Source organism: Ixodes scapularis, unplaced genomic scaffold, assembly GCF_016920785.2.
Source record: "Ixodes scapularis isolate PalLabHiFi unplaced genomic scaffold, ASM1692078v2 PGA_scaffold2__306_contigs__length_199485367, whole genome shotgun sequence".
Lineage (NCBI taxonomy): Eukaryota > Metazoa > Arthropoda > Arachnida > Ixodida > Ixodidae > Ixodes > Ixodes scapularis.
In genome coordinates, this window is record NW_024609857.1 from 126,785,337 (window position 1) to 126,802,549 (window position 17,213).

Sequence of the window (17,213 nt, forward strand, 5' to 3'; positions counted from 1 at the left end):
TCACGCAACCGGTGTCCTGTGGGACTTGGTGTCTGCAGCTACCCTGACACGGTTGACAACAGAAACTGCAAAAGATCTAGTACTACAACAGGTAATCAACGCAATTACCTCTAGCACACCGGTCGAAGGCGTCTTCAAGTCTTTTGAGTCGGACTTAACGGTAATAGAAGGAACACTATTAAAAAAAAGCAGGGTTGTAGTGCCTCAAAGTATGCGTAAAGAAATGTTATTGCGTCTGCATGACGGACATCAAGGAATGAATAAATGTAAGGCTAAAGCACGCAGGCTTATTTTTTGGCCCGGTTTAAACGAAGAAATAACATCGATGATAAACAGCTGCTCCGTTTGCAAGCGCTATGCCTACGCACTGCCATCTGAACCTTTTTTAATGCGTGAAACACCGAAACTTCCATGGAGTTGGGTAGGAACGGATATATTTGAGTTTGCCGGGAAATCGTATTTAGTTCTCTTCGATGCATTCTCTAATTACCCGGAAGTTGAAAAGCTAGACGACCTGACAACCACGACAGTGATCGAGAAACTGAAAGCCATATTCGGAAGGCACTGTTTACCGATGGTTGTCACTTCGGACAATGGCCCACAGTTTTCGTCTCACGAATTCAAAGCATTTGCGATGTCGTATGACTTCGAACATCTAACGTCCAGTCCCAGGTTTCCACGCTCGAATGGCCTAGCAGAACAAGGAGTTCAGATTGTAAAACGAATTTTTAAGAAAACCAATGCGGTTGGTGAAGACAAATGGTTGGGACTCCTAAATTATAGATCGACTCCGCTTGAAGGGGGCCTTTCGCCAAGCGAGTTGCTCATGAAAAGAATCTTAAGGTGTAGGTTGCCCAACTTTACAAGCAGAGAAAAACACAGCGTAAAGAAACACCAGCAACAACACAAAGGAACTAATCTCGACGAACTTCACCCTGGCGATGTTGTAAGAATCAGGAATGCTGGGTCATGGGAACCAAAAGCGAAAGTAATTCGCAAGGTTGCACCGCGGTCTTTCGAGGTGTTAACAGAGGACCATCGTTCATTTCGCAGGAATAGGCAGCACCTACAAAAGACACAAGAACAGTTCCATCTGGAGGAGGCCGACGGTACTGGCAGTGAATCGGAAGAACCTCTGTACTCGAACGACAATGAAGAACCACCAACAGTGTGCCAGCCCGCCGTAGCCACAGCTCTAAGTACGCCAGAAAACCGCCTCGACGCAACTAGAGCTGCGAGCACAACAGCTGGGGGTACCTCCCTTCAACAAGGGACCGAGCCTCGAAGATCAACCAGGCAGCGCAAGCCTCCGGCTGCACTAACATATGACGAAAACTTTCATCAAATAGTTTGATTGGTTTGTTCTTTTGGGGGGGGGGGGGTGGGGGGGGGGGGGTTTCGTTTTTTTTAGTGGGAGTGTGTCGTGAAGTTTTTCTTTGTTTGTATTTTACTTCGTTCATTTTTATATATGACTTCTTCTCAGTGTTTATATTGTTTTTTTTGTTTTTTTTGTTTGTTTTTTTTTTTGAAGAAAGGAAGATGTACCGTATGTAAGTCTGGACACCATGGGCACCGGCTATATATATAGTGATGTGGACCAATAAAAGTCAGTCCTGCTGCTGGAGCCACACTGAGCGGTCATGTCTTGTCTCGTCTGATACAGTCGTGGGACATTTTCAAGACCGATCTGAAGGCTACATTCGTCAACCACTACCGCCGAGAGAGAGCCGAGGACCTAGTGCAAACCAGGACCCAGGGCCCCAACGAGAGCGTCACCGGCTTCGTAGAGGATGTTCTGCGCCTGAGCGCCCGCGCCGACCCTCGGGCTACAGAAGAGAAAAAGCTACGAATCCTCATGCGCGGCGTGAGAGACGACATTTTTGGAGGCCTCGTCCGCAAACCGCCAGCAACCGTCGACGCCTTCGTCACCGAAGCGACAAACATCGAGCGCGCCCTCCAAGTGTGCGCTTTCCACTACCAGCGGCATCCAAGCGCCGCTGCAACCGCGCTGCTTAGCGGCGAAAACGCTCCTGGTACGGACATCCGCGAAATTATCAGGGAGGTCGTCCGGGAGGAACTGCGAAGGTTACTGCCAGCCACCAGCCGTTTGCCAACCCTTTCCGTCACCAAGGCTGTCCAAGAAGAAGTGCATCGGGCGCTCCACCAGAGGTTCCCGTCACCACGGTGGCACCGGAGGAACCGACGTTGAGCTACGCTGCCATGGCCCGACGACCGCCGCAAGCTCCCCGCCAAGCCACGGCGCCACCCCGAAGAGACGCCCCAACGCCGCAGTACCCTCGACGACAAAACGATCAGGCGCACGGTCACCCAGACCGACCTGCGCCGAGGGGGACAGACGTCTGGAGGACGGCCGACTGACGCCCGCTCTGTTACCATTGCGGGGAAGCTGACCATGAGTATCACTGATGCCCATACCGACGACTCGGGCTGCGCGGATTCGACCCAAACGACCCGCGCCCCCGGTATCGTGAACGCCCTTGGGAGATCGACGATTACCTGCGACGACCTCAGTCGCCCGAGCCTGTGTCCCGCCGAGAGTTCCGGTCGCCTTCGCCACGACGTCCAGCTTCGCCGATGCACCGATTCCAACGTGAAAGCCTGTCGCCCCTCGCTCCACGCTGGGGAAACTAGACGCGGCGACGCCTGGAGGTGGAGTTGCCGAAGACGACCGACGCCAAGATCCTCCAGGAACGTCGGAGGGCCCCCACTCGAACGCTACCAGAGGCCGAAACGACGCTCCTGCAACGGTGTCCAACGACTAAAACGTCGTCAGCGACGGCCATGACGCATCAGCACCCGTAGACACCGGAGCAGACTACTCAGTCTTGAGTGGGAGGCTCTCCCGCCGCCTTCGAAAAGTCACGACGCGTTGGGATGGACCGCAAATACGAACCGCCGGAGGGCACCTCATCACATCAGTCGGGAGATGCACTGCTCGCGTCAATATCCACGGTAAAACGTGCCCCGTGAAGTTCGCCCTTCTGCAAGACTGTTCGAGGGACGTTATCCTCGGATTGGACTTTCTCTGCGTGTATGGCGCCGTCATCGACCTCGCGGCAAAACAGTTGACGCTGCAAAAGCCTGTCCTGCCGCCGGCGGAGACCAGCACGACGTCAACCGCTATCCCAGTTATCGCCGACTTTGTGAACCTACCGCCGCAGTCGAGTGTTTTTGTCACCGTCATAACCGACGCCGCCATACACGGTGAAGCTCTTCTGGAAGGCAGCGTCCAACTGCCCCTCGAAAAAGGAATTGGTGTCGCACGAGGCGTAACGGATATTCAGGAAGGACGTACAACTGTTCTTGTGATCAACTTTCGAGAGGAGCCACAGCACCTAACGAAGGGTATCACCGTGGGCGACATCGAGGAGCTCCAGGTGCCAGCCGTGGTCACCGCAATCTCCGAGGAAGCCTCGTTGCCGCAGCAGAAGAGCACGACACCGCCGCCGCTCGACATCGACCCTGAGCTCCCAGCTCCGAAGCGACGGCAAATGGTTGATCTCCTCGCCGAATACAGTGACTGTTTTGCCACGACATCGAAAGTTCGCCAAACACCAATGCGAAACATCGGATTATTACTGACGACGAGGCACTCCCTGTCCACCAGTCGCCGTATCGAGTCTCCTTAAAAGAAAGGAAAGTGATTCAAGATCAAGTCCAGGAGATTTCTCGACGACGACATCATTCAACCCTCAAGAAGTCCATGGGCGTCCCCGGTCGTACTTGTAAAGAAAAAGGACGGAACCCTGTGGTTCTGCGTGGACTATCGCCGACTGAACGCTTTAACGAAGAAGGACGTCTATCCGCTCCCCCGCATCGACGATACGTTAGACCGATTGCGCCACTCCCGATACTTTTCGTCGATGGACCTGAAGAGTGGTTACTGGCAGATTGAAGTCGACGAACGTGACCGGGAGAAAACTGCCTTTGTCACTCCCGGCGGACTGTACGAATTCAAAATGATGCAGTTCGGACTTTGTACAGCACCAGCCACCTTCCAGCGCGTCATGGACACCGTGCTGGCAGGTCTGAAATGGCAGAGCTGCCTCGTCTACCTGGACAATGTCGTGGTATTCTCACGAGATATCGACGAACACCTCAGACCACCTCGAGCGGTGCTTCAAACCATCAAGACCGAGAATTTTGTTGCTTGTTCGAGGTCCGAAAGTTCTACGCGTCGAACATTCTACGCCGATTATTCCAGATGCTTACGCCTGTACATAAGGGGCTCCGCGTGGCGAACCGGAGTAAATCTCGCCCCAGCGTTCGACTCTGCTGTTACGCCGACTTCAGACTTGTGCCCGTTACTTCAAAAAAGTAATTAATTACAGTTACAATTACTTGTTCTAAAAACTAATGGATTACCGTTACAAATTACTCCCCGTAAAAAGTAATCGATTAATTACTTCGTTACTTTACTCGATTACTTTTGCGTTACTCCAAAGGAACACGAAAAACACACACAATATAATACGTGTTTGAAGGTGAAAATTTTGGGCCCCATCAAAAATAAGACAAAAATAAACATATTCATTACTTTCTACTCAATATTTTAGGTGAATAATTTTAGGAGAACGAATCGATAAAGTTTTAAAGAACTTGAACAAGTGCTCAAGATAAACGAGCCCTGCGCTGTCCAACCGGGACCGAACTCAATCCCATGAGCATGCGACGAATGCACTTGGCCGGTGGAGGCACGCACACCATTCGAATTAATCCGAGTTTAGAATCGGCGAGGTTCAATATATGGTTTTTCTATGTTTGCTGCATATTGCCTAAACAGGGGCTGGTTTACCTACTAAAACGTAGTGGCTTTGAGACCAAGATGCGGTACTTGCGTCTTGGTACATCTCAAAGACTTCTCCTTGATGAAGATTGTTATCCGACCGAATGAACAACTTGATCTTCTTTCTTGATAACCAAACTTATCAGAACCAAGAGGTCACACGAAATATTAACGCACAATCTCTCAGTTGAACTGACTTTCCCGTCTAGAAATTATTTAAGAAAGACCAATTTTCAGTGAACAGTACGCTTTCATGTCTTTCACGCCTTTACAGGCGGCTTCAAAACTTCAGTGTCCAAGTGAGTCACCGTTTATTCTCAGAAAACTCGGGCTATGTTTTCTTTCCCTAAAATGTCGGTCAAAGTTCCCGCAGGCCCGATCCGCTGGCGAAACCCAAGCCGTTTTGTTGTGCTCCCCGACCGAATTATTGCCTGCTATCGAAACTTACTGTTTAAACTGACAGCAGGGTTGATGCTAGATTTTCTTTGTTCCAATGAACTGCCGCCATCGCATCCCTCATGTTTTTGCCCTATGCATCCGCTAGTGCAAAGTCAAGTGAAAGAAGCCAAGCTGGTTCGCCCAGTCAGTATTCAGCTTGCACAGCGCTGTCAAGGATGAGCAGGGTCGAGGTCTCATTAGAGCTGCCTCTCTGTTTGCGGGGTGAGCGTGATATCGGCGGAAAAACCAAACAGCAAAGCACGGTTTCGTTTAAAAAAAAAAAATTCTTTTGGGGGAACAAGGCGCGGAGGAGTGGGGAGGGAAGAAGAAGGGTACAGGAGGGGGGGGGGGGGAGGAAGGGAACGGACGTACGCACCACGGTCACTCTGTCCACGGTTCCACTCGACACGAACCCCACGCCACGGTTTTATGGTCCATCCGTTTCCTGCTCTTTTGTAAGCTCGGAGCAGTCCGTTCGTTTTCCAAGAAGTCGAAGCCTGTTGCCTTTCTGTAGAGTGTCGAAGCCTCCCAGCCGGGCTGACCGTACGAACGAGTCGAGAAACTGTCTCTGGCTGGGCTGTTGTGCTTTCCGTGAATTCCTTTCCCTCACCAGCACCTCACGAGAGACTCGTGTTACCATGCCAAAAGCGCGAAGGCCGTTGCATCGCCCTTCTTTCACTCTTTTTCTCCCTTTGACGGGACGGAAGAATTCTAACGAGTAATTTCAGTAATTCGTTACTGAAAAAAAGTAATGAGATTACATTACAAATTACATTTTCAAATAAGTAACGGATTAATTACTAAATTACAAGAAAAGTAATTCATTACAAGTAATTCCGTTACTTGTAACGGATTACTTCCAAGTCTGGCCGACTTCGACGCCCGCGACGCTCTGTTATTATCCTTTGTACCCTTTCATTTTTGGCACAAGTTCGCCACATTAAACGTTTATTTTTTTCTGCTTATTTATCGTTCTTTTGGTCATCACCCGTGACAATATTTATAACTGCTCGCTTTTTCTCGTCGAATAATAATGTGGAAGTACGTCGCTGGGCACGAACGTGCGTTCAATGCCAGCCGGTCAAAATCGCACGACGCACAATCACCCTCCTCTCAGCCTTTCGTCCACCGGACTTCAGGTTAGCATCATCCACATCGACTTAGTGGGACCCTCTCCATCATCACAGGGAGCCCGCTATTTGCTGACGTGCGTGGACAGATTCGTGAGATGGCCCGAGGCATTCCCTGTACCTGACATCACAGCAAAAACTGTCACTGCAGTCTTCATCGCCGGCTGGGTGTCCCGTTTCGGCTGCCATGCTGTGGTCCTTACTGACAGAGGACGGCAATTTCAGTCCGCTCTGTTTGCCGCCTTCACCACTGTCCTGGGCATCAGACACATCCACACCACCTCTTATCATCCGTCGGCTAACGGCATGGTGGAACGGCTGCACCGCCAGTTGAAGGCAGCTCTTGCCACGTACGGGCCGCGAGAACGATGGGCCGACCACCTTCCTCTCGTTCTGTTGGGCCTTCGCTTGTTGCTCAAGGCAGATCTTGGCGGTTCTGCGGCCAAGGTGGTCGACGGCACGCCACTGCGGCTACCTGGCGAGTTCTTCTCTCCACCATCTGGGTCAATATAAGAACCCAGTGGCCACGTCGACGACCTACGACAAACCTTTCGTCTTCTCCGTCCCGTTCTACAAGCTCATCGGAGCCATCGACATGTCTTCGTTAACCAAGACCTCGAGACGTGCTCGCACGTTTTCTTGCGACGCGACCAGCTCCGTCGACCTCTGGTACCGGCATACGGCGGACCGTTCCGATTGCTTCATCGAAAACCCAAGACATTCACACTCGAGATTCACGGCCGTTGTGACCTGGCCAAGCCAACTGCGTCAAGCTGGCATATCTAGCCAACAACTCTTCCTCAGCTGCTGCTGCGACCCCCTCCTGCTGCCCCGTCTCCACCTTTGCTGCGCACAACCCGCCCAAAGCACATCCCAGGGGCCCTACCGGGACCTACGGCTCTACAGGGGGGGGAGGGGGGGGAGCCTTGTAGCGACACTCATGGTTAGCTCATGTCGCACAGGCGACGACGACGAGGTGGAGATGCCTCTGCAGCGCGCGAGATTAAAAAAATCAGTTTGAATCCAAACGCTGTCCGAGCTGGTTCCTTTCGTCCCGGCTCCAACAGATCCATTGTCGCCTTTGGAGAACACACGAGACAGGACAGTTCCAAGACCGTATGCCGACGCATCACATGATATTTGAGGGTCTGCTTTCGGGTCCTATTGTGCCAGAACAGGTGCGTCAACCAGAAGCTTCTTCACTATGTCAAAAGCGTCTTGACAGCGCTTGCTCCAGGCCGAGGTGACATCCTTTTTGCAATAACTCGTTCAGCGGCGCTAGCGTAGTCGAGAAATCAGGGAGAAACTTTCCGTAGAATGTCGCCATCCCCAGGAACAACTGCAACTGTTTGGACTCTTGTGGCCTAGGCGCATTTTGGATTGCTTGCACATTTTCTTCCGACACAACTATTCCTTGTTCGCTGATCTGATGCCCTAGGAACTTCAGACTTGACACCAAGAACGCAGATTTATCTTTCTTGACTTGGACACCCTTGTCACTTAGCCTCTTCAATACTTGCTCTAAATTCTTGAGATGATTCACGGCTGTCTTCCCCGTCATCAGGATATCGTCGAAATAACACGTAACTCCTTCGATTCCCCATAGCAAACTATCCATTATCTGCTGAAATATTGCTGGTGCTGACGCGATGCCGAAAGCCAAGCGCTTGACACAGAAGAGGCCCTTGTGCGTGTTGATGGTAAGATAGTGCTGTGACTCCGGATGGACTGGAACCTGCTGGTACGCCCGATTTAGGTCAGTCTTGGAGAAAACCATCGCTCAAGCCACCGTTGCTAGCTTGTCTTCTAACCTGGGCAATGGGTACTGTTCTTCGTCCAGTCACGGATTAACTGTTATTTTATAATCCCCAAATAGACGTACAAACCGGACCTTCTTGATTACCGGAACGACTGGTGTGGCGTGGACACTATGTGCTACTGCTTCATCGACGCCAGCCGCTTCCAGTCTTTTTAGCTCTTCCTCGACAGCTGGCTTAATAATAATAATAATGATAACCTTTATTTGGACTTCTTGAGTCACGGGTGAGTGGGCAAAAGGTAAACAGACTTTACCTGACAAGGCCCCCCCAGCCTTATACATCGCACAGCAGAAAAAAAGGAAATGGTAATAACACAAACAGACCAACCAGTTGCAGGCATAGAAACATTTGATTAACATATGCACATTAAACAGGAAAACAGTGTCAGTGTCAGTGAATCAGTGTGAACGGCATACTTCGAGCTTTCAAAAACTTCGGAGTCACACCTTCTTTGAGGCTTAGACGAGCCTCTTCCCCCTTCATGCATACCGCCCTCGTCGTCACTGCGTAGTATCTAGAGGACGAGGCCGATGGAGTTCTTCGCTGTACCATGTTTATTGCAAGACTGCCGGAGCCATCGGGTGACCGAACAAACGGGGTCGAACGTTACGCCGGCAGCTGGGCATGACGTCACAAGAACGGGTTCCCGAAGCGCGTTCGCACGCGCTCAGCGGTGCGCGCTGATTGCATCACCGATACAACAATTCGGTAATTCTTGGCAAAAATGTTCTGGTAAGTTAGGTGCGGCTCGTCGGCCAAAAGCAAAAAAAAAAAAAAATATTTTTAGCAGAGAGAGTATTAATTTAGCTCAGACGATATTCAAACGTAGGGATAGTTGTTTGCGATATGAAGAAAATGCCTCAGAACTTGCATATATATCTGGGTGAAGAATTTCCAGCAAAAAAATGTGATCCGCCTATATTAGCATCGCACTCTGACGCGATATCGGAACAAATATCCCCCGCGAACAATACGAGCTGAATCACCCAACCCTGTCTTTTTCATCGTCCGTGGTCCTCCTTTTCTTTCTTTTTTTTTTTTGTTATCTCTTGTTGTGTGATATATTTCAAAGAATGGGAACTAAATTTTACGCGTTCTATTACTAGTTTGAATCGAATTGCTTTCAGAAACTGCAAAGTGCGCTAGTGAAAGATGAAGGGTTGTTCAAGCTCATATTGTCCAAGTACTACGTATGTTTTTCACTGTACATCTCCAATGACAACCTGAGACGTCTTGGTCGGCGAGTGAGGGAGGTAGGCGTCAGAGACAACTCGCTCATTCAGCTCAACGTGAAAGCTGTCCAATGATGTCCAATGGCGCCTTCTACAAAATGAAGCCGAGACTAGGCACAATCTGCCTTCCCCTGATTTGTTGTCAAACGTTGAGTCGTAGCCAAATTTAAAATTTCGCTCCTTACTTTTTACTTCCATAAGTGTACGTTCTAAAGTTTTGGGTCCTCTTCACAGCTGCAACACTTCAAGTAAATCTGCGTGCGTGCACTAACACAGTCAATCACTGCCAAAAATGGAAGGATCCTAGCCAGTGGCGAAGCTGAAAGGGAGACTATCCTAACACCATGCGATGTGCGCTCAGTCAAGGAGCAATGCAAGTCATTCGCAGATTGTCTCCGCGCAGATCGCATTTCTGTAGTCCAATTGTATTCTGCGATTTGTAATTCGTTAATCCCCCTTTTATAGCAGACATTGGCTACCCCGTGTTCTGAAGGGAAGCGAGCATTCAGGCTTTTTGGGGATGCAGCCCTACACTGGGGCAAAGACTAAAACACCAAGGGTAGTGGGGGTCTTTTTAACATTTGTGTAGGTGGCTGCGACAATAAAGGCCCAAAAAGACAAGAAATAATTCAAACTCAAGGCTGTTGCTTTTTTTTCAGCGGAGTTGTTAAGGGCTAAGTTCCCCCGGATTGTGTCCGTGTATGTTGATACAAACCTACCTAGGTTTGTATCAAGCACACAACCAGTATGGTTTCCGCCGTCGCTCATAGATGACGGTAACCTTTCCAGCTATATTAGGAGATTGGATAGTTGGAAGCATTGGGTGGGAATTCATCGTTGGAAGCAGCGCGAAAAACAGACGGCGACGAAGAAGCACACAGTGCATCGAGTACAGCTCCGCTGGTCTTCCTTCTTCACGAAAGTGGAAAGGCTGATCTTTTTTTTTTTTTTTTTTTTTTTTAATTTGACTAACGACAATGCAACTCACTTAGGTTTGAGACAATTCTCCATGGGTAGTATCATCCGTGCACATTGAAGCTTGACTAGGTAAATAATAACTCTTCAGCCCGAGCAGTATCTGAAGCTTCCAGAGCGATTAAGACATTTTTTCGGGTCCTTAAAAAAGGCGGATGACGAGTCAATATTTTAGCAGTGTAATTGCGCACAGTGGTATTACACGGTTCCCTAAAATCGTTTTTTTTTTTTTTTTTTGAGGAAAATGTATTTACGCAAGTGATACGTCCGTACTCCTGCACCTCGTTTAAAGAAGCAGGATACGGGCGAAAGGCACCGCTAAACATTCTAAAGCCAACAAAGAGTATAGTAATAAATTAGTCACGTTGGTCGACATCACAACGATTATATGGTTTGCATTAATCAGGCATATATCATTCTGCGAGCGTTTTCTCTGTCAACAACTGCAATAAAGTCGATAGCATGTGGCCAGAAACACAGATCGGGTTCCGCATGCGACTTAAGTGCTCCAATATCTCCGCATAGCTACCAGTCGTTCTGATTTATAATTGGGAAATTGTTAAGTGATGACGCCCTGCCACTGGAAAACATGTGGATTTCTCGAAACTTGGAAATCTCTTGAAACTGCCCATTTTCCGTCAAGTTGCTGGCCGATGAAGTGATGAAAACGTACAGAGAAGGGAAGGACGATAGTTGAAGTACGGAAGGTTACAGCGCGCATGCTTGGTCCGTCGCTGTGATGGTGTCGCTTTATTGTAGAATAATTTGTCTAGCTGCCTTTATACACCAACTCATGTTTACAAACAAACCGGAGCGCCCAGAGCGCCCCTAGCGGACGCCACCGGCGCCGCGCATGCGCGATGGGGGTGTGGGCAAGAAGCTCGCCGTCGCCCATAAACAAACCATTGAAATACGATGTTGTCCGCCTCGGTGTGAGTCCCCGCGCTCTTTTTCGCGTTGGAATTGTTGATTCTACGTCCTCCTAACGATATCTGACTACTTCAGCGGCGTCAGCGAAATTAACGAGGCTCGTTACACCGCAAAACTTCGCGTAAATAATCTGACATGCGGCGATTCATTCCGCGTAGACGCCGCAGAATGTACGCTAGAGCCTGATTCACATGATGACATTTCGCTCGCAATTTTCAGTAGCGACGTCGCTCGGACTGCAAAAGCGTGAACCGTAGCTGAGATGGTCGACGTCGGCACTGAAAATCGCAATCAGAATCTAACCAAGTGAATCAGGCGTAACAAGTCGGTGATGGCCACTGGTAACAATGATCAACATCTCCTTGTATCTACTGTTTACGTCGAGCCTGCTTACCAACCTTCAAACTCAAGCCTTTTGAGGCCTGCACTTACTTCTTATCGCAAGTACCGGGCCCACGTTATGTCTGCGGGCCGGTGCCCTCTAAAAGAGCAGACGACAAGCAGAAACGTTTGAAAGAGCAGACGACAGTTCGAACGATCAGGCGACCGTTTGAACTTGAAGACGCACTGAACGTAGTCCGCAGGTGGTCCGTACAACTTGACGGTTTTCCGGCGTTCATTTTGGAACAAAACAAATAAATCAGATGGCCAGAAGTATCCGTGAATTCAACCCAAAATGCTTCCCGCCCAAACAATCGTGGTCCGACGGCGTCTGGTTTTCTTTTTTCACGGCACATATCCACGTTCTCGGACGAACTGAGCGCATGAGAACTGACCTTCAAGCCTTTCTCGACCCTTTTGGTACAGCCCCAGGCGCAGCATTTTGACAAGAAGGCAGGTTTTTGTCTGGTTTCTTACAAAACACCGCAGGAATACACGTCTCAGATCGGCACTTCCGCCCACAGCCCCGGACCGGAAGTGCGTCCGACGCGCCACCACCGCGCCGTGACGTAACAGAGATGAGTTCGTGTATAGTTAACACCTCGATGAGGAACGAAGACTTCGCGTCACAGGAGTAGTCTAGTTAACTGAATATTTTTAGGGTAAATTATTTTGCACTATTCGTGACGTTTCTGCAACAGATGTCGGAGATGCAGCCAACACATGCGAGAAGACTGCTCTCAGAATGAGCTCAAAATTAACTCGAACAACAGAAACGCACCACAAGGGATGCTAAACTTGGACGTGGATTGTGGTGATTGCTGTGGCTTAACTGGGATTGGCATTTTTTATTCTTTATTATAATTGGCTTTGTGGTTTTTGTGCGCTATGCTGGTTGGTATTATATGTAGCGACGAGTGCTATAAACTAATCTCGGCATCAGTTTGCACCTTCCCGCTCAATTTTCGATCAATGCCCCGACGCTTTACACCGAACACGCACCTTGATTTTCGGATAGAAGTTGTTTTTGTTGCAATCTCCCCCTCGAAGTCACTCAAAGATCCCACAAAGGGTGCCTTTTCTCTTTCATCCTCCCGCAATGAGCTTTTCTTTACCTTTCCTACTGAATTTCCTTAATTGTCCAATTAAGCAAAAAGTCGTCGGCGTTGACCCCGAAAAATAGTAACAAAACTACGTCAAGAAGCACAAGCTTCAGAAATAAAACACACAAAAAAACAAAGCAACGCAGATGCTTTGTCACGGCAGCCCTCGGGGGCGCTCAAAATCAAAACGGACGCGCCTCAGAAAAAAAAAAAAAACACGAAGAAAAGCATAGCACAGCAAGTGCTTCGTCACGGAAGCCGTCGTGAAGCCTGCGGGGTTCGCCGCGCCTGCGCAGTGGGGGATCATGATGTTCAGAGCATCGTGTGCAAAAGAAAGACGTGAAGCCCCGCTTGTACGAACGCGCCGCGGATACGAATGCTTTCGCATTATTACACGTGAGCAGTCTTGAGTGTCTCCGTTTCCTCCCATCCAAGAGCAATTTTTTCCGTCTCTGGCGCCTCCGCAGGCTGTCCCCAAATTCTCGTTCCTGCACTCCCGCACGCTTTACTAAGCAAAAACGGAAAGCAAAAGTTATAAAAAAAAATTTAAAAAATTGATTTTTTTTGCGTGCCCCCATTTAGCGGTTTTCTTTGGACAGCCCTCCATATACCTGTGCGGAAAATGGGTGCCCGCCAAAGGCATTATACGCACGATTAGGCTAAATCGTATACCTATATAGTGCACTGGTCGACACGAGCTGCTTATCGCTCCGGCTCAGCGTCGCTTAGGGCGGGACCTTGATACTCCGCTTCAGATCAAGTCCGAACGCAGACAACGCTACGATCCGACGGTGCCAATCAATCAGTGCCAGGAGTGTATCGTCGTGGTTGTGCTCGTCGCCTTCGTGCGTTTGCTACCACCGGTGAAACCAATCGCGCGCACTGAATGCGCCGTGACCCTGCGCTTTTGTGCGTAGCTGGTTGCACGACGAGCGCCCTAGGATGCACTTTGGGCTTTGTTGGATTAGCCGCATAAAATCATGGCGTTGGTTGAGGTCGGACCTGACGTAAAACGGAACGTAAAATTGGTTTAGCATCCAACGGTAATTACAGATAACGTTGCACTCGATCGTGCGTGCTCCATGGACGCATTATGGCGCGGGTGAGTCTCCCAGTGTCGTAGAAAGAGTGCAGCGTTGTCAGGAAGGCAGAAAATTGTCGTATAACTCAAATGCGGAATGCGGTACATGAAATCCTCGGCACGCGCCGTGTAAGAACATCTCACCTGAGAAGTTCACCTCCCATGTTCCTTATTAACGCTTGCGCAATAAGGGCGTAGAGCCTTCGAGAATTGTAGGATACCAGATCGAGTCGATCCTCGAACCAGCTTGGGATGCTTAAGCCGTACTCCTTCTGAACCTGTATGGCGTCGAGGCCTTCTAGAACCATGGTTGCGTCACTCAATAAAGAAAGTCCGAGCTCATGTGCGGCTCTAATAAGGAACCAGGTCAGGTCCAGCAAGCCGCTCAATGGATCCAGCAGCTTGGATAATTGCTTCTTGATTTGAGGCTCGCAAATTAACCTGCCGAAAAAAAAAAGAAGGTTCAGTGGGTGGATAAAAGGGGGCGTTTCATTCTAAATCTACCAGACTTTTTTTTAAGGGGGGGAGAGTTAGATGATGAGTGCCGTTTTCACCGTGCATTTATCGAGCTCAGCGGACGTTATATGAAAAAATTATGGGCATGCTAGGTTGACTAATGAACTAAGTTACGTTGATCAACTTTAATTATTGGCTTTAAGGGCCATGTTGCAGTTGCCTATTGACAATCACTATTAAAGTCCAGGCAAATTTGAATATTTTCCGAAAAGGTAATGTTTTTCTTAGACACTAATCGATAAAGTTTTCGCGTTGTTCCTCGGATTCAAAAGTTTTCGCTTAAAGCAAGGGCACAATCAAGCACTTCCCGCAATAACTCGTCCGATTTACCCGCACTTTTTGCACCTGTGCAGAAAAGTGTAGGGCAGTGCACTTCTGGTACGTGTATTGAGATACGACCGGAAGTACACCACCCTACACTTTTCTGCACCAGTGCAGGAGGTTCACGGGCCGAGTGGTCTAGCGCACACCAGCTCGGAGCACGTGGAGCGAAAGCTCGCGCTGCAGAACCCAGGGATCCTGGGTTCGAGCCCCACCCCTGCCCGTTTCGATCTGGATGAGCATCGTACCGGCGTGCGGTCGTGTATCACTACTGCGTGGTGCGCGTTAAAGACCCCAGGCTAGCGGTGGACCGCACTGGCTAAATTTCTCATCTACGGCTGGGAGACTCGTCGCCCATGTGAGGCAGACCAAATTTTAGGCTGTAAAAACAAACACACAACCCATTTTTTTTTTTTTTTTTTTTTTTTTTTTTTTGCAGGAGGTGCAAGTGAATCGAACGAGCTATCCTGATGCCTAGAAGAGTGACATATTGTCGTTGCGCTCACGTCGTCACTGGTGTCGTGGATGCACCCGCCAAGGACACGCTGCCGAGATAGTGGCCACAGGATTGAAATAATAACGCCACTTTTCCGAGCGTCAGTGTGGGTGGGACTTTACGAGCTCTTTCTGAGCATAGTTTTTAAATCCGGACAAAAAACACGAAAGTTTATTAGTTAATATTTAAAAAAAAAACATTTTCGCTTTTTTTTTTAGTTGGTGTGGTATTTAATAGCAACTGCCGTGAATACTGTAATTCCACCATGACTCAAAGAACCAAAAATTAAAAGTTAATTGAGAGATTTTTGTAAATTAGTCAACTTACCGTGACAATTATCCCCTCATGCAATGCCTGCCGAGCTTGATAGATACGTAGCGAAGGCAAAACACGACGTACTCATACCCCTATATAAGACGCTATGTTCGAATTAAAACGAAGTACCCTATTTACCAGTTGCAGAGTAAAAAAAAAGTAAAAAAAAATTACATTCTTTTTTGGATCAAATACAGCAGATGTTTTTTAAGCTTAGATTTTAGCTGACTGGTGAAATTATATTATCAGTATTATGCAGGCAACAAGCAGTGCAATTATTGCTGCTAGCCACGTTTTATTTTGTTTTTGTCTCTGTTACTCTTCGTGCTTAATGCAAGGCACCGCGTGTGTTCAGCACATCACGCATCAATGCTTAAGCAGGCCGGTGCATTATGCATTGGTGTAAGCGGATTTTTTTTTTTTTTCGGAGACGGAGGACGGGGCTGGGAAGCTGTTTCATATAAACATGCTTAGGCTCACTTCACAACTTCAGGTACACCGACGGGCTATTGAAACCAGCATGCATATATACTTTATCTTTCCGATCTTTTTTTTTTTTTTTTCATTTTGATTATGAGGCGTTTTATTTTGTCTCGCCAGTTGCGTTGCTTCCTATCGATATTTAAAGCCGAGTGAGACGTATCATAGCCTTCTCTATACTCACAAAGCCTGGCAGTTCGACGACGGAGCCGTAGATTGCCCGGTCCCAGATTTCGAGCGCGAGGATCTTTTAGCACAGAGCATCAAAGAGCCATTTCTCGGGGAACCTGAACGTCAGCGCACAGCTTTTGCAGCGGCGAGAGCCCGAAACAAACTTTTCGGGTACTCGCTTTTGCATTTCGGCGTCTCGCCACAGCAGGGCGTCAGTCACGTGGCTCTCCTCTCATCCGCTGTCTGCCGCTCCACCTCTTCCATTTCGGCGGCCGGTTCTCGTGGCGATCTGCCACGCTTTGTCAGTATATACGGAGCTATGGGCATATACATTATTCTGACAATTTAAGCAAGTTTTTTTTTTTTTTTTTTTTTATTTGCACTTGCCTACGTGAGACATATGCTACAGTTAGTTATGATAACTAACTTTTTGTTTCGCTTACTCCGCTCAATAAGTATACTTACCGGAATATCATAACTACACTCTACACTCAAATTTAACAAATCTATACTGTAATTTAGGTGTTCTATATTCTACATTTAAATTTAAAATCGATATGTTTAGTGTTTTAAAATTTGAAAAAAGCTAAAAATATTTCATCGTTTGTTTTTATTTTTATTTTATTTTTTTTTTGCCGCTTACTCTACACATAAGACCTTCTTTTATGGAGCCAGTTTGTCCTTGTCTAAAAACTATTTTTACGTTTTTTTCGCCCTTACTCTTGAAGCAAGCGTTGAATCAGAGCTATGTTATTCATTTAAAACACAATAACAATTTCCAGAGTTTCTTTTTTTTTTTTAATATTACTACAAATCATATCCTTGCTAAAATACATAGTCGAAAATTAATATATCATTCACAAATTCTTTTTTGAATAATACTGCGAATCATATCCTTGCCAAAATACATAGGCGAAAATGGATATATTATTCAGAAATTCTCACATCCTTCCATTGGCTGTTTTCAGCCGCTCTTTACTAGAACTAATTACGTAACAAGTTACTGGACTTGACTAT

The 17,213-nt window shown here is 48.0% G+C and overlaps 1 protein-coding gene across 4 annotated transcripts in view; it reads right to left on the reverse strand.

The window, feature by feature from the left end:
* The window catches only part of LOC8025833 (testicular acid phosphatase), a 71,693-nt gene that overhangs the window by 16,803 nt on the left and 37,677 nt on the right, over nucleotides 1–17,213 (reverse strand). For all 4 annotated transcript variants that reach the window (XM_040206202.1, XM_029974921.2, XM_040206201.1 and 1 more), the window contains one exon: nucleotides 14,042–14,338. In XM_040206202.1, coding sequence (XP_040062136.1) covers nucleotides 14,042–14,338 — 297 coding nt within the window. The remainder of the gene's footprint in view (nucleotides 1–14,041; nucleotides 14,339–17,213) is intronic.